Below are 16,904 nucleotides of genomic sequence, written 5' to 3'. Positions count from 1 at the left end.
TGTTAAAATGTTCAACCCTTTCATGTGGTATTTTGTAAATTCAACAGAAAATTAATTCAATAATTATTTCTGCCTGCAAACCGCATCAAGTCCAAGACTCATAGCAGCATTCAAGTGCCTAATCCAATGGTTGCTCTGAGGATTACTGACCACTGGCCATTAATAATGCTTTGAAATGCATAGCATGGTGGCCAATCACAATGCTTGATATGCTAAGTCAGTTTTGTACCAGAACTACAGTGGGAACACCCACATACCTCATTCACCAGTTTTTTTTTTCTTTCTTTTTCTTTTTCTTTTTGTTTTTTGTTTTTAAGATTATGGAAAGCATCTGCTAAATCTGGAAATCTGGATTATAATGTTGCATGGCCTCAGTCTGAAGATCCTTGAAGAAATTTCAACACAGAGTAGACTTTATGATTTAAACAACATTTTCAGTTAAGCAGGATGTAGGCTGGATTTATTTGTTTGTATTACTGGAGAAATAAAGCTGACTTCTGTCAGACTTAGTCCCTCTATGACAATGCTCTCTTTTAATCTGGTTGCTGTTTATTTGGTTTACTAAAATGGCAGAAGCTAGTATTTTAATAAGTGAAGATGAGCTCTGCTGTTCAATTTTTAGCTTGTGGACACAGTTTCTGCATGTCCTGCATTACCGGGATCAGCAGCTAGGGATCTACAGTTGTCCTCAGTGCAGAGAGACCTTTGATACAAGGCATGATCTATGCAGGAACATGCTGGCTTGCGTAGTGGACAAATTAAGAAAAACTGGACTACAAAGCTCTGATCCCTGTTATTCTAAATCTGGAGATGTGGAGTGTGATATCTGTACTAGAATTAAATGCAAAGCAGTCAAGTCCTGCCTGTTATGTCTGGCATCTTGCTGTGAAGTTCATATTTGACCTCACAAGGAATCTTTTGCCCTGATGAAGCATACTGTGATAGAAGCCTCTGTAAAACTACATGAAAAATTTGGTAAACAAATTTTTACATTTGAAAAATTTGTCCACAGCATGGGAAACTTCTGGAGGTATTCTGTTGTACAGATCAGAAATGCATTTGCTATCTATGCATCTTGGATGATCACTCCAGTCATAATACGGTTTCAGATAGCTGAGAGGGCAGAGAAAGAGGCAAGTGAAGAGGAATCAATGGCATACACATATAATTTATTGACATGCAAGCTGATACACACAGAACCCTTTTACATTCACATTTCTTAGCTGTAGTGTTGAAAAAGTACATATCTATAAAGCTCTTCTAAGAACAGAGTTTGATTAATTTCAGTAACATTAAAGACCCATTATCTCCAAAGAACTGAAGCAAGCTGCGCTGTTGTTCTGGATTCAGTTATTGTATTTACATGTTGCAGTCATTGGTACATGAGGAAAAAGAGAAATATGTTTAGCATATTTCCCACAGAACCAGGTGTAGAGACCCAGAGCAACTACACACAGAGAATTCTGGGGAGAAAGGGGGACTAGTCACACAAGGTGAGAGCATTGCAGAGATAAACTAATAGATTCGCTTTGACGCTTTAATAAAAGCTAAACAACATTTTTTCCCATTCTGCACAAGTAGCAGTAGAGGACACTGAGAGGATGTTTCATGAGCTTATTCATTGAGAAAAAATGTTCTGAGGTGACAGACCAGATCAGAGCTCAGGATAAAGTTAAACTGAATCACACCAAAGATGACATCAATCACTCACAGACACAGACACAAGATGACATCCTATGTAGTTACAATGTAGTTACATCCAACATTGTGTTGTCTCTGTTTCAATTTTATGTTATTTTTGTCTTTTTTATTATAGATTTTTCAGTCTTTCCATGACCACAGTCTAGTCTTAATCTAGTAAAGATAAATATGCCACACTCGTATGAGGATGTAAAGATATTTGTCTATAAACTTAAAGAGAAGATTGAAAGTACCAAATTGTATCCCAATTTTTCTTCTCAAATGAACAGTCAGTAAATAACTTCTCACAACTCCCAGAATACCTGGCATCCTGAACAGAGCACCATATTCAGTTCCAACTCTGTGCCTAGGTTCCATAAGTATGCCTCAGAATCCCAATTCACGTCTGACTTTGGGACCTCCTACAACCCTGCTATTGAATCACAAAACCCATTCATCTTTGCCACCCATGCCAAGACTCCTGCTAAATCCCAAACCACATTTGCATTTTGATCAACACCTATCACTCAGTCCCAATCCATCTTTGGTCTCACATTAAAACCTACTACTCAACCCCAATCCATTTTGGTCTCACATTAAAGCCTGCCACTCAATCTCAATCTGTATTTGGTTTCCCATCAACACCTGCCACTCAATCCCAATCTATATGTGGTTTCCCATCACCACTTGCCACTCAATCCCAATCTGTATTTGGGTTCCCTTCAACACCTGCTACTCAGTCCCAATCTATATTTGGGTTCAGATCAACACCTGCCGCTCAATCCCAATCTGTATTTGGGTTCTCCTCAAAACCTACAACTCAGTCCCAATGTGTATTTGGATTTTCATCAACACCTGCCACTCCATCCTAATCTGTATTTGGGTTCCCATGAACACCTGCTACTCAATCCCAATCTGTATTTGGGTTCTCCTTAACATCTGGCACTCAATCCCAAAACCTGCCACTTAATTCTAGTCAGTATTCGATTCTCATCAACACCTGTCACTCAATTCCAATCTGTATTTGGGTTCTCTTCAACACCTGGCACTCAATCCTAATGTATATTTGGGTTTTCATCAACACCTGCCACTCAATCCTAGTCTGTATTTGGGTTCCCATCAACACCTACCACTCAGTCCCAATCTGTATTTGGATTTTCATCAACACCTGTCACTCCATCCTAATCTGCATTTGGGTTCCCATGAACACCTGCTACTCAATCCCAATCTGTGTTTGGGTTCTCCTTAACATCTCCCACTCAATCCCCATCTATATTTGGGTTCTCCTGAACACCCGCTGCTCCATTCCAATCTGTATTTGGGTTCTACTCAAAAACTGCCAGTCAATCCCAATCCAAATCCACATTTCAAGCATTTATGATATATCCCATGCCTGCTGCTGAATCCATCCAAAACTTCTGAACCAACCATAAAAGAACAGTAAGAATACAGCTTACATTGCTTTTTTGGCTGGCATCTAGACTTGTGTGAGTCCTGTCCACACCCTCAACTAAATAACATGGACAGTCTAGAACTGAAAATAGTGCTGAGAACTCTGAGAGTTTGGGCTGGAGTTCTAGAGAGCTTCTGCTTTGCATTAGATAGCTGGACCCACCACTACAGATTAATGGGTAGGAGTTTTTGGATAGTAAGGAGGAGACAGAGAGGTGATGGGTGTTGAAACTTCACTACTGAAAAATAGAGAGTGATGAAAATGCATAGGAAGTTTACTAGGAAGAAAGTGTAGCTCCTGGTGTGGGTTTTTTTTTTTTTTTTAACAATTTTTATCAGCTGCTCTCAATTACTTATTCTAAATAACCTCAGGTGTCAACTGTGGCTGCAAAACAAGCCCAAATCAAGCACTTGTGTTTTTCTTTATATTAGATTAGATTCAACTTTATTGTCAGTGTGCAGAGTACAAGTACAGAGCCAATGAAATGCAGTTTTCCCCCCCTACATATCCTAGCTAGCTAGGAAGCTGGGGTCAGCCATGATACAGCATCCCTGGAGCAGATGTGGTTAAGGACCTTACCCAAACAGCAGCAGCTTGACAGTACTAAGGCTTGAACCCCCAACCGTCTGATCAGTAACCCAGAGCCTTAACCATTCAGCCACCACGACCCATCTCTGGGCATTAAACTGTCTGACCTCGGACTGAATTTGCTGGGATGATTGGCAACTGTCTTGAAGGATCTCCATTTGTAAACAATCCTCACTATAGAATGGTGAATTTCAAATTGCTTGGAGATGGCCTTATAACTTTTCCAGATTGATGAGCAGCAACAATTCCTTCTGAGGCCATGGTTGATGACACACACTTGAGTGCTCCAGAACATCAAACTGCCAAAAGTTCGGCTTTTATAGATGTAGTCACACTTTTGGATGATTAACTAATCTTAAGCATTTCATTAGTAACACCTGGCTGCTAATTGCTCTTAATAATTGTGGAAGTAGGAACGGTGTACTTATTTTTCCCCACCTGGTTTCTGAATGTTGGATTAAAAAACGAGCTTCTTTTCTTGATTCTTATGTTCCAAGTAAGAGCTTTAATCAGAGTTAATTGTTTAGCCTTTTATTTAAAAAATGTAACAAAGTAACATGTCAATAATACAGTATAATTCATAAATACCTGACGAGTATATTGACCTTTTTTAAATAAATAAAAAAGGAATCATCATTCACCTTTTAACATTTCATAATAATCCAGCACCATTAATCATACACCAGCACCACTGCAAACACATGCCAGTATTATGACCCCCTCTACTGAACACAACTCATAAGGACAGATAAGAATGAATTCTGGGTTTCATCACTGTAAGTGAATCCTTTCTATCCACAGATATTGCATGAAATATAGCATCAATTAACAAAAAAAAAAGATTTTAAATTTGGTGCTGGCTCATTTGCATTTATTAATCAGAAACCCCTTAGCTGCAGGGATAGATTTAAAGCATCACCAGCATAATTACTGTAGTACTTTTTTAATTGCACAATCTAGTCTAAATACCTCTTAAAGGCTAGGTGAGGCACAGCTGCATTGACACTGCCCTGACACAAATACTAGATAAAATTACTAGAGGGAGACAGAGAGAGAAAGAAGTTGGACAAACAAGATTTTCAGCCTATGCTACATTCCATATGGAGCATGTAACTGTTTAATATTGCATGTGCACGACCACATGGCACGAAATTCAATCCAGACCTCTCCATTTGCATTTTTGAAACAAACTGACCCCAAAATGTACAACAGAATAAAGCTTTGATAAAGCTATCCAACTGGACCACAAAATACATAGCCAATGCCATAGCTGTGTTGAATTGTACAGTGGCACTGCTGCTTCATGTGTGTACAGAGCAGCTAATAGTTGTGAAGTAGTGTGGCCTGCACAACCTGTATGACAAGATTGAGAAAGAGGCAGAGATGGGAAAGGCAAAGCATTTCAATTTGTCCATTTCAGGAGACAGGCTGCAATTTTTCAATGTGAGAAAAGAGATCGTAAATTCAGCATCACACTACAGGCAAGTTAGTACTGTCTGCAACCCTGGGATACCAGCTCCAGGGTAAAATCACTGTTATGATGTAAAATAACACAGAATGTATAGCAGTACAATGTATAAGGTCACATAAAACTAGCAACTATATGCTGCCACCAATAGAACATACAAAAACAAGATTATTACAAATTATTGCTGTCAGCCCATAGGAGATTGTAATGCCCTGCATTCTCCTTTTTCATTAGGTTGGACTACATTTATCATCAAAATGAACGATGAAGTGTCAAAATGATCATGAAATTCCTAAATACACTGCAAAAAAATGACATCTTAGCAAGTGAAAATATCTTGAATATAGTCAAATGTATCTACTATTTCCTATCATAAGATTACAGTAAACCAAATATAAATTTATTAAGCCTATTTCTGGATTTTTTTTTTTTATTACTATTTTGAAGTGTTAAATGTACTTATTCTATTGGAGGATAATTTTGCTTCTTTCTAGAAATAAATGCTTGAATTTAGAAAAATTATCTGCCAATAGAGCAAGACTATTTCAAGCTTGAAATTAGTAAAAAAAAAAAAAAAAAAAAAAAAAGTCTAGAAATAGGTTTAATAATCTTATATTTGGTTTCTTGTAATATTCTGATAGGAAATGCTAGATCTAAGATGTCATTTTTTTTTTTTTTTGCAGTGTATGCCTCCCAAATAGGAATTGGGGATATGACAATGCAATATATCTTTATAAATTACATCACAATATAATTTTCTGAGATATTGTGAATATTGTCAGTACTTTCAGGGGTGGACAAATGATAAATTTAGTAGCTAGCCCATCAGGCAAGTAGAAGTTGTTGTGCTTTCCCAGTCCAATGTAAAGGTTGCCTGCCTTTTCTGTGGAGTAAAAAAAACAAAACAAAAAAAAAACTAAGACTGTACATATGATATTCTTGTCCCAATCCACCAGGTACTAGGCTAGTGAATTGTCCAACCCTGACCTCCTTAATTAATAATCACAATAACAAGTAGCTGATTTGATCTTTAAAAAGGTTTCATTTATTCTTTTATGTTTCTGTGTTAAATAATATATTTTTGTGGATACTACTTATTGAAATCATAGATGTAGCTCTGTGGTGGCAGTACATTTTTGTTGATATCTAAACCAGAATATTATGATATCCAGCATTAATCGTGAGTTAACGAATTTTGCCATATTGGCTACCCCTATGTCCAAACTGTCACCATAAATCTTATGCATAAAATATGTGCAAGTGCTCTAATAATTATTACACTAGATACTACGATACCACGACAAATAGTACAAAGAGGTAAAGAAAGAGCAAGAAATTCTAAAGACTTCATTATCAGTTGTTAGACAGCATATAGACATATTAAGTGTGTGAATGTGGCACACACTGCATTGTGGGGTATATAATCCCAAAAATGATCTGACTGAAAATCAAAGCGTATTAAGGTTCTCTGCCAGGTAATAAAGGCTGTACCCATTGCACACAATACAGCAGATGTTACAGAAAGATGAGAGGAGGTGGTAAAGCCACAGACGGTTGCTCAGCTGCTTGTACTTGGGGTCTTTGTCGCACAGTTTGGAGTAGGCTTCGCGGTTGGATGAGAGCCCAATGTCCTGGCCCAGCCCACAAGCCTGCTCAATCACGTGCATGTCCGCCATGATTTCGGAGGTTAACTGGCCAAACCACTGGGCATTCACGGCTGCCACAGTCACACACACAAAGAAAACAAAGATCTAAGAGATGGAGCATGACACAGACAGAGAAATGGGAAGAGGAAATGTTAAACCGAATTGTACAAACATGTCAATAAACACAATATTACCGCTACAGACAGGTGACAAACTCGGAGGGTGGGGGGGGGGCTTGACTATGGGGCACTTTGCTGGCATGGTTTAGGGTCCACTTGTTCCCTTAGCGGGAAAGGTCACTGCAAATCTATACAAAGTTATTCGGACTGATCACCTTTATTCTATGATAAAACATGATGGGAGTGGTCTCTTCCAGGATGACTCCTCCCACATCCACAGGGCCTCCCTGATTACTTTGATGAGTATGAAAATGATGCAAATCATATGCTATGGCCTTCATAGTCACCAGATCTCAACCCAACTGAATATCCATGGAAGACAGCGCTCTCCACCACCATCATCAAAACAGCAATTAAGGGAATATCTTTAGGAAGAATGGTGTTCACCATTCTCGTACAGTTTCAGAGATGGACAGAATCATTACCTTAGTGAGACAGTGTATCTTAGTTATTCCTTTAATTTGTCACTATAATATCAGAAAGCACAAACTTCTGACCTTTGATACAACACTGAAATAAAATATCAGCTATATTAAGGCATAGCTTCCCTACTCTGGTGCACCTGGAGTACCTGTCCTGCACATTTTTGTGTTTTGTGCTCTAACACACTCACTTCAACTCAGGAAGGACAGTTAAATAGCTGATTAGTTGAATCAGGTGCATTGGGAACAGGGACAACTAGAGATGGCACTGATCCAATACCAAATATCTGTATCAGGCCAATACCAGCAAAAAAAATGGATTGGGTATCGGAGAAAACGTATCCGATATCGATTCCTGTATAAGTGGCAAAGATTTGATTTGAACCGTAATGTTTACATATAATGAACTTGACTTAGGATTTACACTTTATTATATTTAAAATTTATATTTAAAAAATGCTTCAAACTTATTCTCTGACACTACATTTGTTTGCCACTTAAAGTCGGGCCAAATAATAAACCAGCCCCGGGCCTTGTCACAAACATGAAATTAATAAAATGCATAGTCACAAAGATTATCATAATGATATGATTATAATGCCTAAGTATTAAAAATAATGTTAAAATACAGCATAAAATCAAATTCCAGGAAATGCTTTGTGCTTGAGCAAGATTTCTGTGTAACCTGTGTTACATACCTGAAAGGCCTCTTTATCATCCAGCAGGTCACTGGGATGGTACATGGCAAAAATAGTGAGGTTGAAGAACGCACAGGCCGAGCCGATGTGCAGATAGAAAGGGAAGAGTCGACTCTGAATAAAGCCGTAGGTGTGTCTGTTTAGATGGCTGTCCATAACAAACCCTTAAACACAATCATTTAAAATAACAATTTAACAACCAGTTACACAATTACAGTTACAATTACTGACCAGACTTATTGGATGTTCCTCAAACAAACTTACAGATACTGTGGAATGTGCATTATATCTGATCTGAGGCAAGTTTACAGAAGCAGACTCTCACCAGAGATGAAGGTGACCCATATCTGCATGCCCCAAAAGGTGGAGAGGAAGATAAGGTGAAAAAGTTTTGCACTGACAGGCGGCTCCTGGTCCGTGGTCATGATCAGTGGACACCATCCAATCTCGTATGTGCTGTACCCTCTGATCCCGTTCCCCTTCCCGGTGACTACATCAGCAACAAGAAAGTTAGCACAAAAAAAAAAAAAAACACAAAGTATGAAACATTTCTTTGGCACGTAGAACGTGTGATGTATGGTTTCTTCAGTGTCATTAAATAAAAATCATGCTATCAGCTGATATACCATTATAACATGCAGATGTACTTCAAAAGTCCCCATAAAAAGGCTTGAGAGCCGTGACTTGATTGCGTATGTTGACATATTTACTTTTGAAACAAGAAGTCAGAGTGATGGCTTGTTGAAATTCTTGGCTGATTTACACATCAGGAGTAGTGTTCGAGATACACCACACCCCTGCCCATGCCTGAAAGGTTTTATTTTCTTGTAAATGCACTTGGTAAGAGCATTAAATTCTAATAATAATAATAATCAAGTAAAGTTTAAACATGTCAAAAGTAATACTAAAGAATTAAAGTATTTGTATTGGTATTAAGGGATTTTTCACGCCTTCCCTGCAGAAGGTAGATGAATTCACCTTTCACCTAGATGTGGTTATGGCAGCAGATCAAACCTGTGAGAAATCAGATTTTAATATGCCATTAAGGCATTATGTATCACTCTTATAAAGTGCCGCAGTCCTATCTGTTTAAGATTAGCTGACATCCAGGACAAGGAAGTAAAGCCTGTAAAGAAAGTTAGCCAAGTTAGCTGTGTGTATCATGAACTACCTGCAGGTTATCTGGAGTTATTTAGGCAGGTGCACTAACTCACCTGGCTCAAGTCTTCGTGCCAGATAACTTACATAACTTCATATTATGTTTGTATGACAAGTCTACAAACTGTAATCTGAGTCTGAACATCCTAAACTCTGACTAAAGTCTGCACATGCCTAACAACACAGCCTGTACACATCAGTAAGGAAAGGAAGGTGACATGTCAGACTTTCAAGGCGTTTAGTAGTCATTACACACTGCTGAGCTAGCACACAACTTGTTCTGCTAGTTACACAGTAGTCCTAACTAGCCAACATTAGCTAGCAACTTCCCTTGGTCATGCAACTTGGCGTTCTAAATACATTTTGCATAACACAATAGCTGTGCCTTAAAGTCATATTAACACCAGAATACTGGCGTCTATTTATACAACATTCGTATTTAAAGCATGGACCAACCTGAAACTCCTGTGACCCGGTTTTTGCCACTCCGTAACAGAAACCCCGACTCTCCTCCAATCACAGCCGCCCCTGGCAGTGACGCTGTAGTGTAGATGACTGGGCGTGGCAAAGAGTGACGACGTGCTCCGAAGGACAAATAGCGTTACGCCTATTTTGCATAAATCTACATATTAATACGTAATACAATTATAACTGAAGTGGCATAACTGGCCTGAGAGGAAATTATTTACAGTCAGAAAATAACATCAATAGGAAGGATAAAATTGAGGTTTGCTGCTTTATTAGTGACAAACCATTTTGAAAACATATAGAATTACTAAAAAGTTGTTTAGGCCAATCATAATCAGTTACATTAGTCCTTATAATTCCACAATGAAAGACTGGGCACAATCATATACACAGCTTTATGAAAGTGTACTCAATTTCCAGACGAGTGTTTTCATATTTCACATTTTTTGGCTGAAAGAGAGGAAGCATGGTGTGAGGTCATGACTCGCTTTGTTGCTAGGAAGTAACGTATTAATTTTGTATCACGTAACGTTGCCATAGTGACAGTCTTCTCAAATACACAGTGGGGCCCATTGTTAGCACTAAAAAGTGTGCAAGATCAAAAAAAAGAAAAGAAAAAAAAATGGAGGAAATAAGGTTTCAAGAGGCCCCTTTCAGAACCCAATCAGCCAGGTAAAATCTTTTTTATTATATATATTATTACTACAATTACTATATTACTTACTAATATATATATATATATCTATATATATACACATATACATACATACATACATACATACATAAATGTTGTATTAAATATTAATAGTAAAATATCCATATTTTTATTTTCTTTTTAGACTTTTTTCAGTTCATAGACAATGCATTTTTCAAAATTCCAGGTGTGATGTTCCTGGAGTCCATCCTGCAAACAGGAGAGTAGGAACCTACACTCAGATCCCCCACTGCAAGAGAATGATAAGTGACTTGGTGAAGACCAAACACACAGTTGCTTATTCTAACAGTTAATTGCCAATTTATTTGGTTAGCACGAAATGCTCAGACTCTGTAACCTAATCAGTAGGCCACTACATAATTGCCTCATTTAGCCACTCATACAAGGTCAAGCACCTGCAGCTTGCTGTGTTTATGCACCTGCATGGCACTCCATCCTACTCTGAACTATGGCTGATGTAAAGCATGACATTAAAAGATTATTTCTATTGTGTACAACTCAAGAAGTTAGTGCTTCCAGGGCAAAACATACAGGTTTGTGTACAAGTTAAGCTTGCATACATGTTCCATGTCTAATCAGTGGTCCCATTGTATTTTATGCCTGCCTTGTTCAGAAAACCAGGATTGGTCCAGGCACATACAAGATCACCAGTTTCACTGAGGAACTGGAAAAGAAACCTGGCAGCTTGAGAGGAATCTGTGAGACTAGAGAGAAGCGTTTTAAAGACTGCCAGGTACACAACTCAGCCACTAGAGGGGTTTGCCGTCTGAGTCAGAAAGCCTCAAAAGGCTCTTCATCCTCTCACACTGTATCCAGGAATAACAAACTCTTGACTATATCTCTACCTGGTGGTGATTTTAAAAAGAGCTGAGTTTTTGAACTTCATTAGGGTTTTTTTTGTTTTTTTAGATTAGGCTTTATTTTCTTCTGAATATTGAGTTACCTATATAAAGTGTTCTCACAACTGAAAAGTTTTCACACAAATTTTATGTGCTTAAACATGAATATACATATGAAAGTACAAATATGGATTATTTGGTATGGCTTCCAGAGCTTTACCCCAGGACCAGGTACTTACGGTAAAGGGGGAATCCCTTCAGCAGCTCTGGAGGAGAAGGAGAGAATGTCTGTGGGGATCTGTCCCTCCATGGGCCATGCCAATCAGCATCGCTTTGATACAAACACTATGGTAAATATTCAAATTATTTGTTATTCATTGTCATTCATTTTAGATAGATAGATAGATAGATGGATGTACTTTATTGATCCCAAGGGGAATCTGGGGTGGTACAGAAACAAATGACATCAGTGATAAGGAGCAAAAATAAAACAAGGTGCAGAATACCAGAAGCAGACATTCACAACAACCAAATGGTAGGATTGGTATTGGCTGTCTTGTTTTTTGCACCAGATATATCTTTTACAATTATGCCCAAAAGGTTTTTACCTTGTTCTCATCAGACCATGGGGCCAAGACTGCTACGTTCCTGCTTGTGGCCCACTTAAGGGAGGTGTTTCATTCAACCGAACTAATGCAGTCAATCAAATCAATATCCAACTAAGAGAATTGTGACTCACTGCATAGATCCCAGTACCCACCAAAGCTCGTAGCCTTGCCTCCTCCCACCAATTACATTCTTTGTAACGTCACTAGGGAGTCCCATTTTCTCCACTTGTTGATGATGGCCTTCACAGCATTCTGTGGTACATCTAATGTTTTGAAAATTCTTTTCTACCCTTTTCCTGATTGATAGCTTTCAACAATGAGATCCCATACATGCTTTATAAGCTCCTTGCGGACCATGGCTTCAGCAGTTGGAGGAAAAAAAAGATGTCAAGAAAATCCTACAGAAACACCTGATCTGTATTTGGGGTTAATCAGAATCACTTCAGTGATGACAGGTGTATGATAATTATTTGGAACATATGTTTAAATGTGATTAATTCTGAGCATAGTCACCTGCCCCCTTACACAGCTTACTATATGTTTTTTCCTTTTTTCCCTACAATGTTTCTATTTTTCTATTTTTTCTATTTTTCTATTTTTCACTTGAATTTTGTTGGTAACTATAACACATTAAAGTTGAGAAAAGATCTGGCATGAATTATCTTAGTTTCATTTTTTACTTAACAAACACCTGCCATTTTAACAGGGTTGTGTAGAATTTTTATATCTTTTATATATACTGTCCTATAATTCATTCATTCTCTGAGGCTGGAGGCACATCCAATTGGAAGGATGCATCATGGAGTCTGTTGGCAGCTGGCAGAAAAGACCACCAATGGCACTTCCTAGAGCACTGTGGTGGACAGAGCCAAGAGCTAAAGCTGGCACTAGGATGGGCAGAACTGTTCATGATAATCTTCAATTTAGCTGCCATCCCCTTCTCTGTAATTGTTTCCAGTGAGTCCAGAGTTAGTTCTGTGATGGAGTGGTCTTGATCAGCTTATTGAGGTGCTTGGCATCTCCTGCAGTGATGCTGCTTTCCCAGCAGATTGCAACATAGAAAGAAAGCTGGCTACATTCGACTGCTAGAACAACCCTAGTAGTCTGCTGTACACATTGAAGAACCTGAACCGTCATAGGGAGAACAGCCTGCTTTAGCATTTCCTGTTGCAGTTCAGGATTACAGCACAATGAAATCCTTTTCTTTGCACATCCTTAGATTGTTAGGTAGCTGGGGACAGAGCACATGGTCAGCCATAATACGGCACCCCTGCAGCAGAGAGGGTTAAGGGCCTTGCTCAAGGGCCCAACAGTGGCAGCTTGGTAGTCCTGGGGCTTTAACCCTCAACCTTCTGATCAGTAACCCAGAGCCAAAAGGTTGTTTTCCCTGTGTCAAGAGAAAAAATCCTGCACCATTCCACCATTGCATGCCGCAATGGACGAGTCATCAGAGAATTTCTGCAGGTGGCATGAGCTGGTGTTATACTCAAAGTCCAAGGCAATTCCCTGAGGTGCTTCAGTGTTGCTCACCACTGTCTCCAACACACAGTTCTGGAGCATCACAAACTCACATCCACGTTCAAGTTTGTTTCCCAGTGAGACAGAAAGGATGGTATTAAAAGCACTGGAGAAATTGTAGAAAATTATCCTCACTGTAGCTCCAGGTTTGTCCAGGTGTGCTTGGGCTCAGTGTAGCATGCAGATCAGAGCATCATCCATGCCTAAAATTGCCTAGTAGGCAAACTGTATGATGTGTTTCATGGCATAGCCTCTTAAAGGTCTTCATGATTGTTGTACCTGTGTACAATGGGTCTGTAGCCCTTAAGACTTCTGAGGTGTTTTGTGTTTGGGACTTGAACTATACAGGAAGTCTTCCAGCACTGGGGCACTTTCTGTAGACATATGGAAAGCGAGAACAGGTGCTGCAGCACACCACATAGCTGGCTGGCACAGGACTTCAGCACCTGGGGCTGATTCCGTTTTCCTCATTTGGTCAACTCTAATAGTCAGGCTTGGAGAAATGGCAGAAAGTCCAAGGGTGGCAGAGATGGTGCCTTCATTCATTAATGGATGGCTAGGCTGGTGTCTGGGAGTCAAATCTGTTAAAATAAATTCCACCATGTTTGTAGCCAGTGATGGTCCTAATTCCATTCTACTCCAACCCCCTTCACATTGTTCTGCTGCAGCTCGCACTCCTGCTTGTCCATGTAACTGTCTTTCCTCTTCTGAAGCTATTTTTTAAGCTCTGACTGAACTCACTTAATCACCCGCACTGAAAGCCTCCTTTTTCCACAGTTTGTTACTGGGGAAACAGCACTCTGTCATTGTGGTAATCAGATTTTCCACACAGATGTAGTCTGTAATACAGGGGCTAAGTCCCTCAGTGTCCTCCTTATATGATTCACAAAGCATATCCCAGTCTGTCTCCTCAAGTCCATCCTGCAGCGCTTCTTCAGACTCATTCATCTGTTTCTTCACTGTCCTCATGTTATCCAAAGATTGCTATGAATGCATTGAGATGACCTGTCATTAGTTTACTAACCACAGAATGTATCTGCTTTGTTGTGGCTGCTCAACATTCGGATTACAAACCTGTGCTTTGCTGTAAGGTGTCTGCGGTCGCACCATCTATCATTCACATAAACAGCAAGTTCACCTCCTCTGCTCTTACTGCTATCCTTAATGCGACTGTGTGCACAACGTGAAAGCTGTTCAGTGAAATCACGTAATCTTGAGTTTACAGACTACAGATATTGTATGTATGCATTAAATTTACATTTAAAAACTTCTCACAAATGAGTAATTTGACACCCACCAGCCTGTTTTTTTGTTTGTGTTTTTCCAAATATGCAGGGCAGTGGCTTAGGTCCAGGGATATACAATCTGAAAAGCTCCACTGAGCTGATATTGAGTCGCAGAGTCAGTAAAAGAGGCCCATATGACCTGTCCACTGGTAATGGAAACTTCTTCACTGCCACTGTAAGCACCACTTTTATCAAAACCAAAGACCCATCACCACAAAATTTCTGTGTGCTAAATATTTTTTAATCCAATGAACAATGCATAGCAAGCCCAAATGTATGTATGGCCAATTTAAAGTACCATGAATACTCTGTCCAGAAATGGGTGGGTCCAGACCCAGGCAAGTACCCCAAAGAGTTGCCCAAGTTTGGCGAGGAGCTGCAGAAGCCTGAGAAGAAGAAGCACGGGGTGTTTGGAAGTAGGGAAAAATACCCTGCTATCCCTACTGAGAGAATCTACCTATCAACCTTGTCTCAGTGCCCACGGACTGCAGTACATATAACACACATCTATCAACATCTATGCAGCCTTAAACCCTGCTACCTTCAGCCTCACTTGCAATGATATAATGTGCATGAGTAAGCTGAATGCTTGTACCTTAAAACCTTTAATCTCTCATTCATTGACTCTTTCTCTGTCAGACATCTCCCGGCCCAGGCTGGTACAATATTACTCCCATGACTCTCAAGTATCGATCGGGAAGTGGTAAACAAGCCCCCTTCCTCTCCACTGCCCCACGGATGAGCAAGAGGACAGAGAAGCTGAAGAATAAAAACCATGTGAGGTCGACACCGCATTAGTTCAGTAACAAAAACAAATGCTTAGCCTGTCTGGACATGCATACACAACACAAATAGCATTATGGTATATTTTGACTATTTCCTCATATAAAGCAATCACCATAGAGTAAAACTTCTTTAATGGATCTAAAAAGGGGTATTTACTGACTTTGTAGAATCCTGTTAAAGAGTTATTGAGGAGTTGTTGTTTTTTTTTTTTTTTTTGCATAATATGGAATGCATTTTGATGGTTTTCACAGAATCCAATTGGGCCTGGTCGTTACAACATTGCAGAGTTGAGTCAGAACAAGAACAAAAATTGCCATAGATCATCATTTATATCTGGCACCCAGCGCTACCCACACAGCCCCAAAAGAGACAAGTTCATCCAGTAAGAAACACTACTATACTACTCAAAACATGCATTCACTTCCAAATCTAGACAGACTTGTTAGTTTATAAGATGTGGCCTAGCAAAAAATTAAGAAACATCTTAAAAAGCTTTTAGACATTCAAATGTATTCAGTAAATAATTTATGTTGTTGTAAATACTCTATAAGGCCAAAAGTATGTGGACACCTGATCATCACACCCATATGTGAGCCTTCTCCAAACTTTTGCCACAAAGTTGGAAGCACACAATTGTAAAGCATGTCTCTATTTGCTGTAGCATTACAATTTCCCTTCACTGGAATGAAAAGGCCCAAACATGTTCCAGTATGACGATGCCCCTGTGCACAAAGCAAGCTCCATGAAGACTTGGTTTGCCAAGGTTGAAACGGAAGAACTCAAGTATCCTGACCTCAACCCCACTGAACACCTTTGGGATGAACTGGAACACTGACTGCACCCCAGACCTCCTCATCCAACATCAGTGCCTGATCTCACTAATGCTCCTGTAGCTGTATGATCACAAATCCCCACAGCCACGCTCCGAAATCTAGTGGAAAGCCTTCCCAGAAGAGTGGAGGTTATCTTAACAGCAAAGGGGGAATAAATCTGGAATGGGATGTTCAGCAAGCACATATACATGTAATGGCCAGGTGTCCACATATTTTTGGCCATATAGTGTACATAAACCTGTCTATCCCTAATAACTACTGAAAGTCAAGATAATTTTTGTTCATATTGTGTACAAAAGGTAAATGCAATGTGTTGTCTGTATTGTAATATGATATTTTTTTTGTAATTATTATCATTATTTATTAGGGAGAGACTCAGGCCTATCAATGTTCCTTTGGACAGGAGATCGTTTCTCTTGCAACCAGAGGGTCCCTTCAAATGAGCAAGAAGTCCAAGGCTGTTGAGCTTAAAGAGCCAGTATTTTAGCTTTTAATTGCATTCATTTCTACTGCACGATATATCAGCATGCTTTTGCCATTTGCATGGTCCATGAACTAA

At 39.3% G+C, this 16,904-nt stretch overlaps 3 protein-coding genes across 5 annotated transcripts; 2 read left to right on the top strand and 1 right to left on the bottom strand.

Annotated features, from left to right (window-relative positions):
- Positions 1 to 566: 566 nt before the first annotated feature.
- Positions 567 to 2,865, top strand: ftr63 (finTRIM family, member 63). The gene is given in 11 exon segments (XM_053242033.1): positions 567 to 616; positions 618 to 655; positions 658 to 995; positions 998 to 1,107; positions 1,109 to 1,137; positions 1,429 to 1,618; positions 1,620 to 1,791; positions 1,843 to 2,008; positions 2,126 to 2,268; positions 2,505 to 2,605; positions 2,661 to 2,865. Coding segments are annotated over 11 exon segments (1,542 nt in total).
- Positions 2,866 to 4,236: 1,371 nt separating this feature from the next.
- Positions 4,237 to 9,866, bottom strand: si:ch211-121a2.4 (transmembrane protein 205). 3 transcript variants are annotated; one of them, XM_053242358.1, is made up of 5 exons: positions 9,113 to 9,307; positions 8,845 to 8,941; positions 8,460 to 8,624; positions 8,135 to 8,298; positions 4,237 to 6,940 (listed from the first exon to the last, which is right to left on the bottom strand). In XM_053242358.1, the coding sequence occupies exons 3-5, from the start codon at positions 8,557 to 8,559 to the stop codon at positions 6,638 to 6,640; spliced, it is 567 nt and encodes a 188-aa protein (XP_053098333.1). In that variant the 5' UTR covers positions 8,560 to 8,624; positions 8,845 to 8,941; positions 9,113 to 9,307; the 3' UTR covers positions 4,237 to 6,637. The 3 variants fall into 3 exon arrangements, with proteins under 3 accessions (XP_053098333.1, XP_026800155.1, XP_034169683.1); XM_026944354.3 differs by lacking the exons at positions 8,845 to 8,941; positions 9,113 to 9,307 and adding an exon at positions 9,749 to 9,866; XM_034313792.2 differs by lacking the exons at positions 8,845 to 8,941; positions 9,113 to 9,307 and adding an exon at positions 9,349 to 9,703.
- A 303-nt stretch (positions 9,867 to 10,169) lies between these two features.
- LOC113545194 (lymphocyte expansion molecule) lies at positions 10,170 to 16,901 on the top strand. The gene is made up of 9 exons (XM_034313452.2): positions 10,170 to 10,432; positions 10,642 to 10,729; positions 11,089 to 11,208; positions 11,527 to 11,664; positions 14,776 to 14,901; positions 15,043 to 15,216; positions 15,366 to 15,503; positions 15,764 to 15,894; positions 16,713 to 16,901. Exons 1-9 carry the CDS (start codon positions 10,383 to 10,385, stop codon positions 16,786 to 16,788), a joined length of 1,041 nt encoding a protein of 346 aa, XP_034169343.2. The 5' UTR covers positions 10,170 to 10,382; the 3' UTR covers positions 16,789 to 16,901.
- The last annotated feature ends 3 nt before the right edge of the window (positions 16,902 to 16,904 follow it).

The sequence above is a fragment of the Pangasianodon hypophthalmus genome, chromosome 19 (genome assembly GCF_027358585.1).
Source record: "Pangasianodon hypophthalmus isolate fPanHyp1 chromosome 19, fPanHyp1.pri, whole genome shotgun sequence".
In the NCBI taxonomy this organism is placed as follows: domain Eukaryota; kingdom Metazoa; phylum Chordata; class Actinopteri; order Siluriformes; family Pangasiidae; genus Pangasianodon; species Pangasianodon hypophthalmus.
The sequence above is the reverse complement of the archived record's forward strand: the minus strand, read 5'-3'. Positions and strand labels throughout refer to the sequence as shown.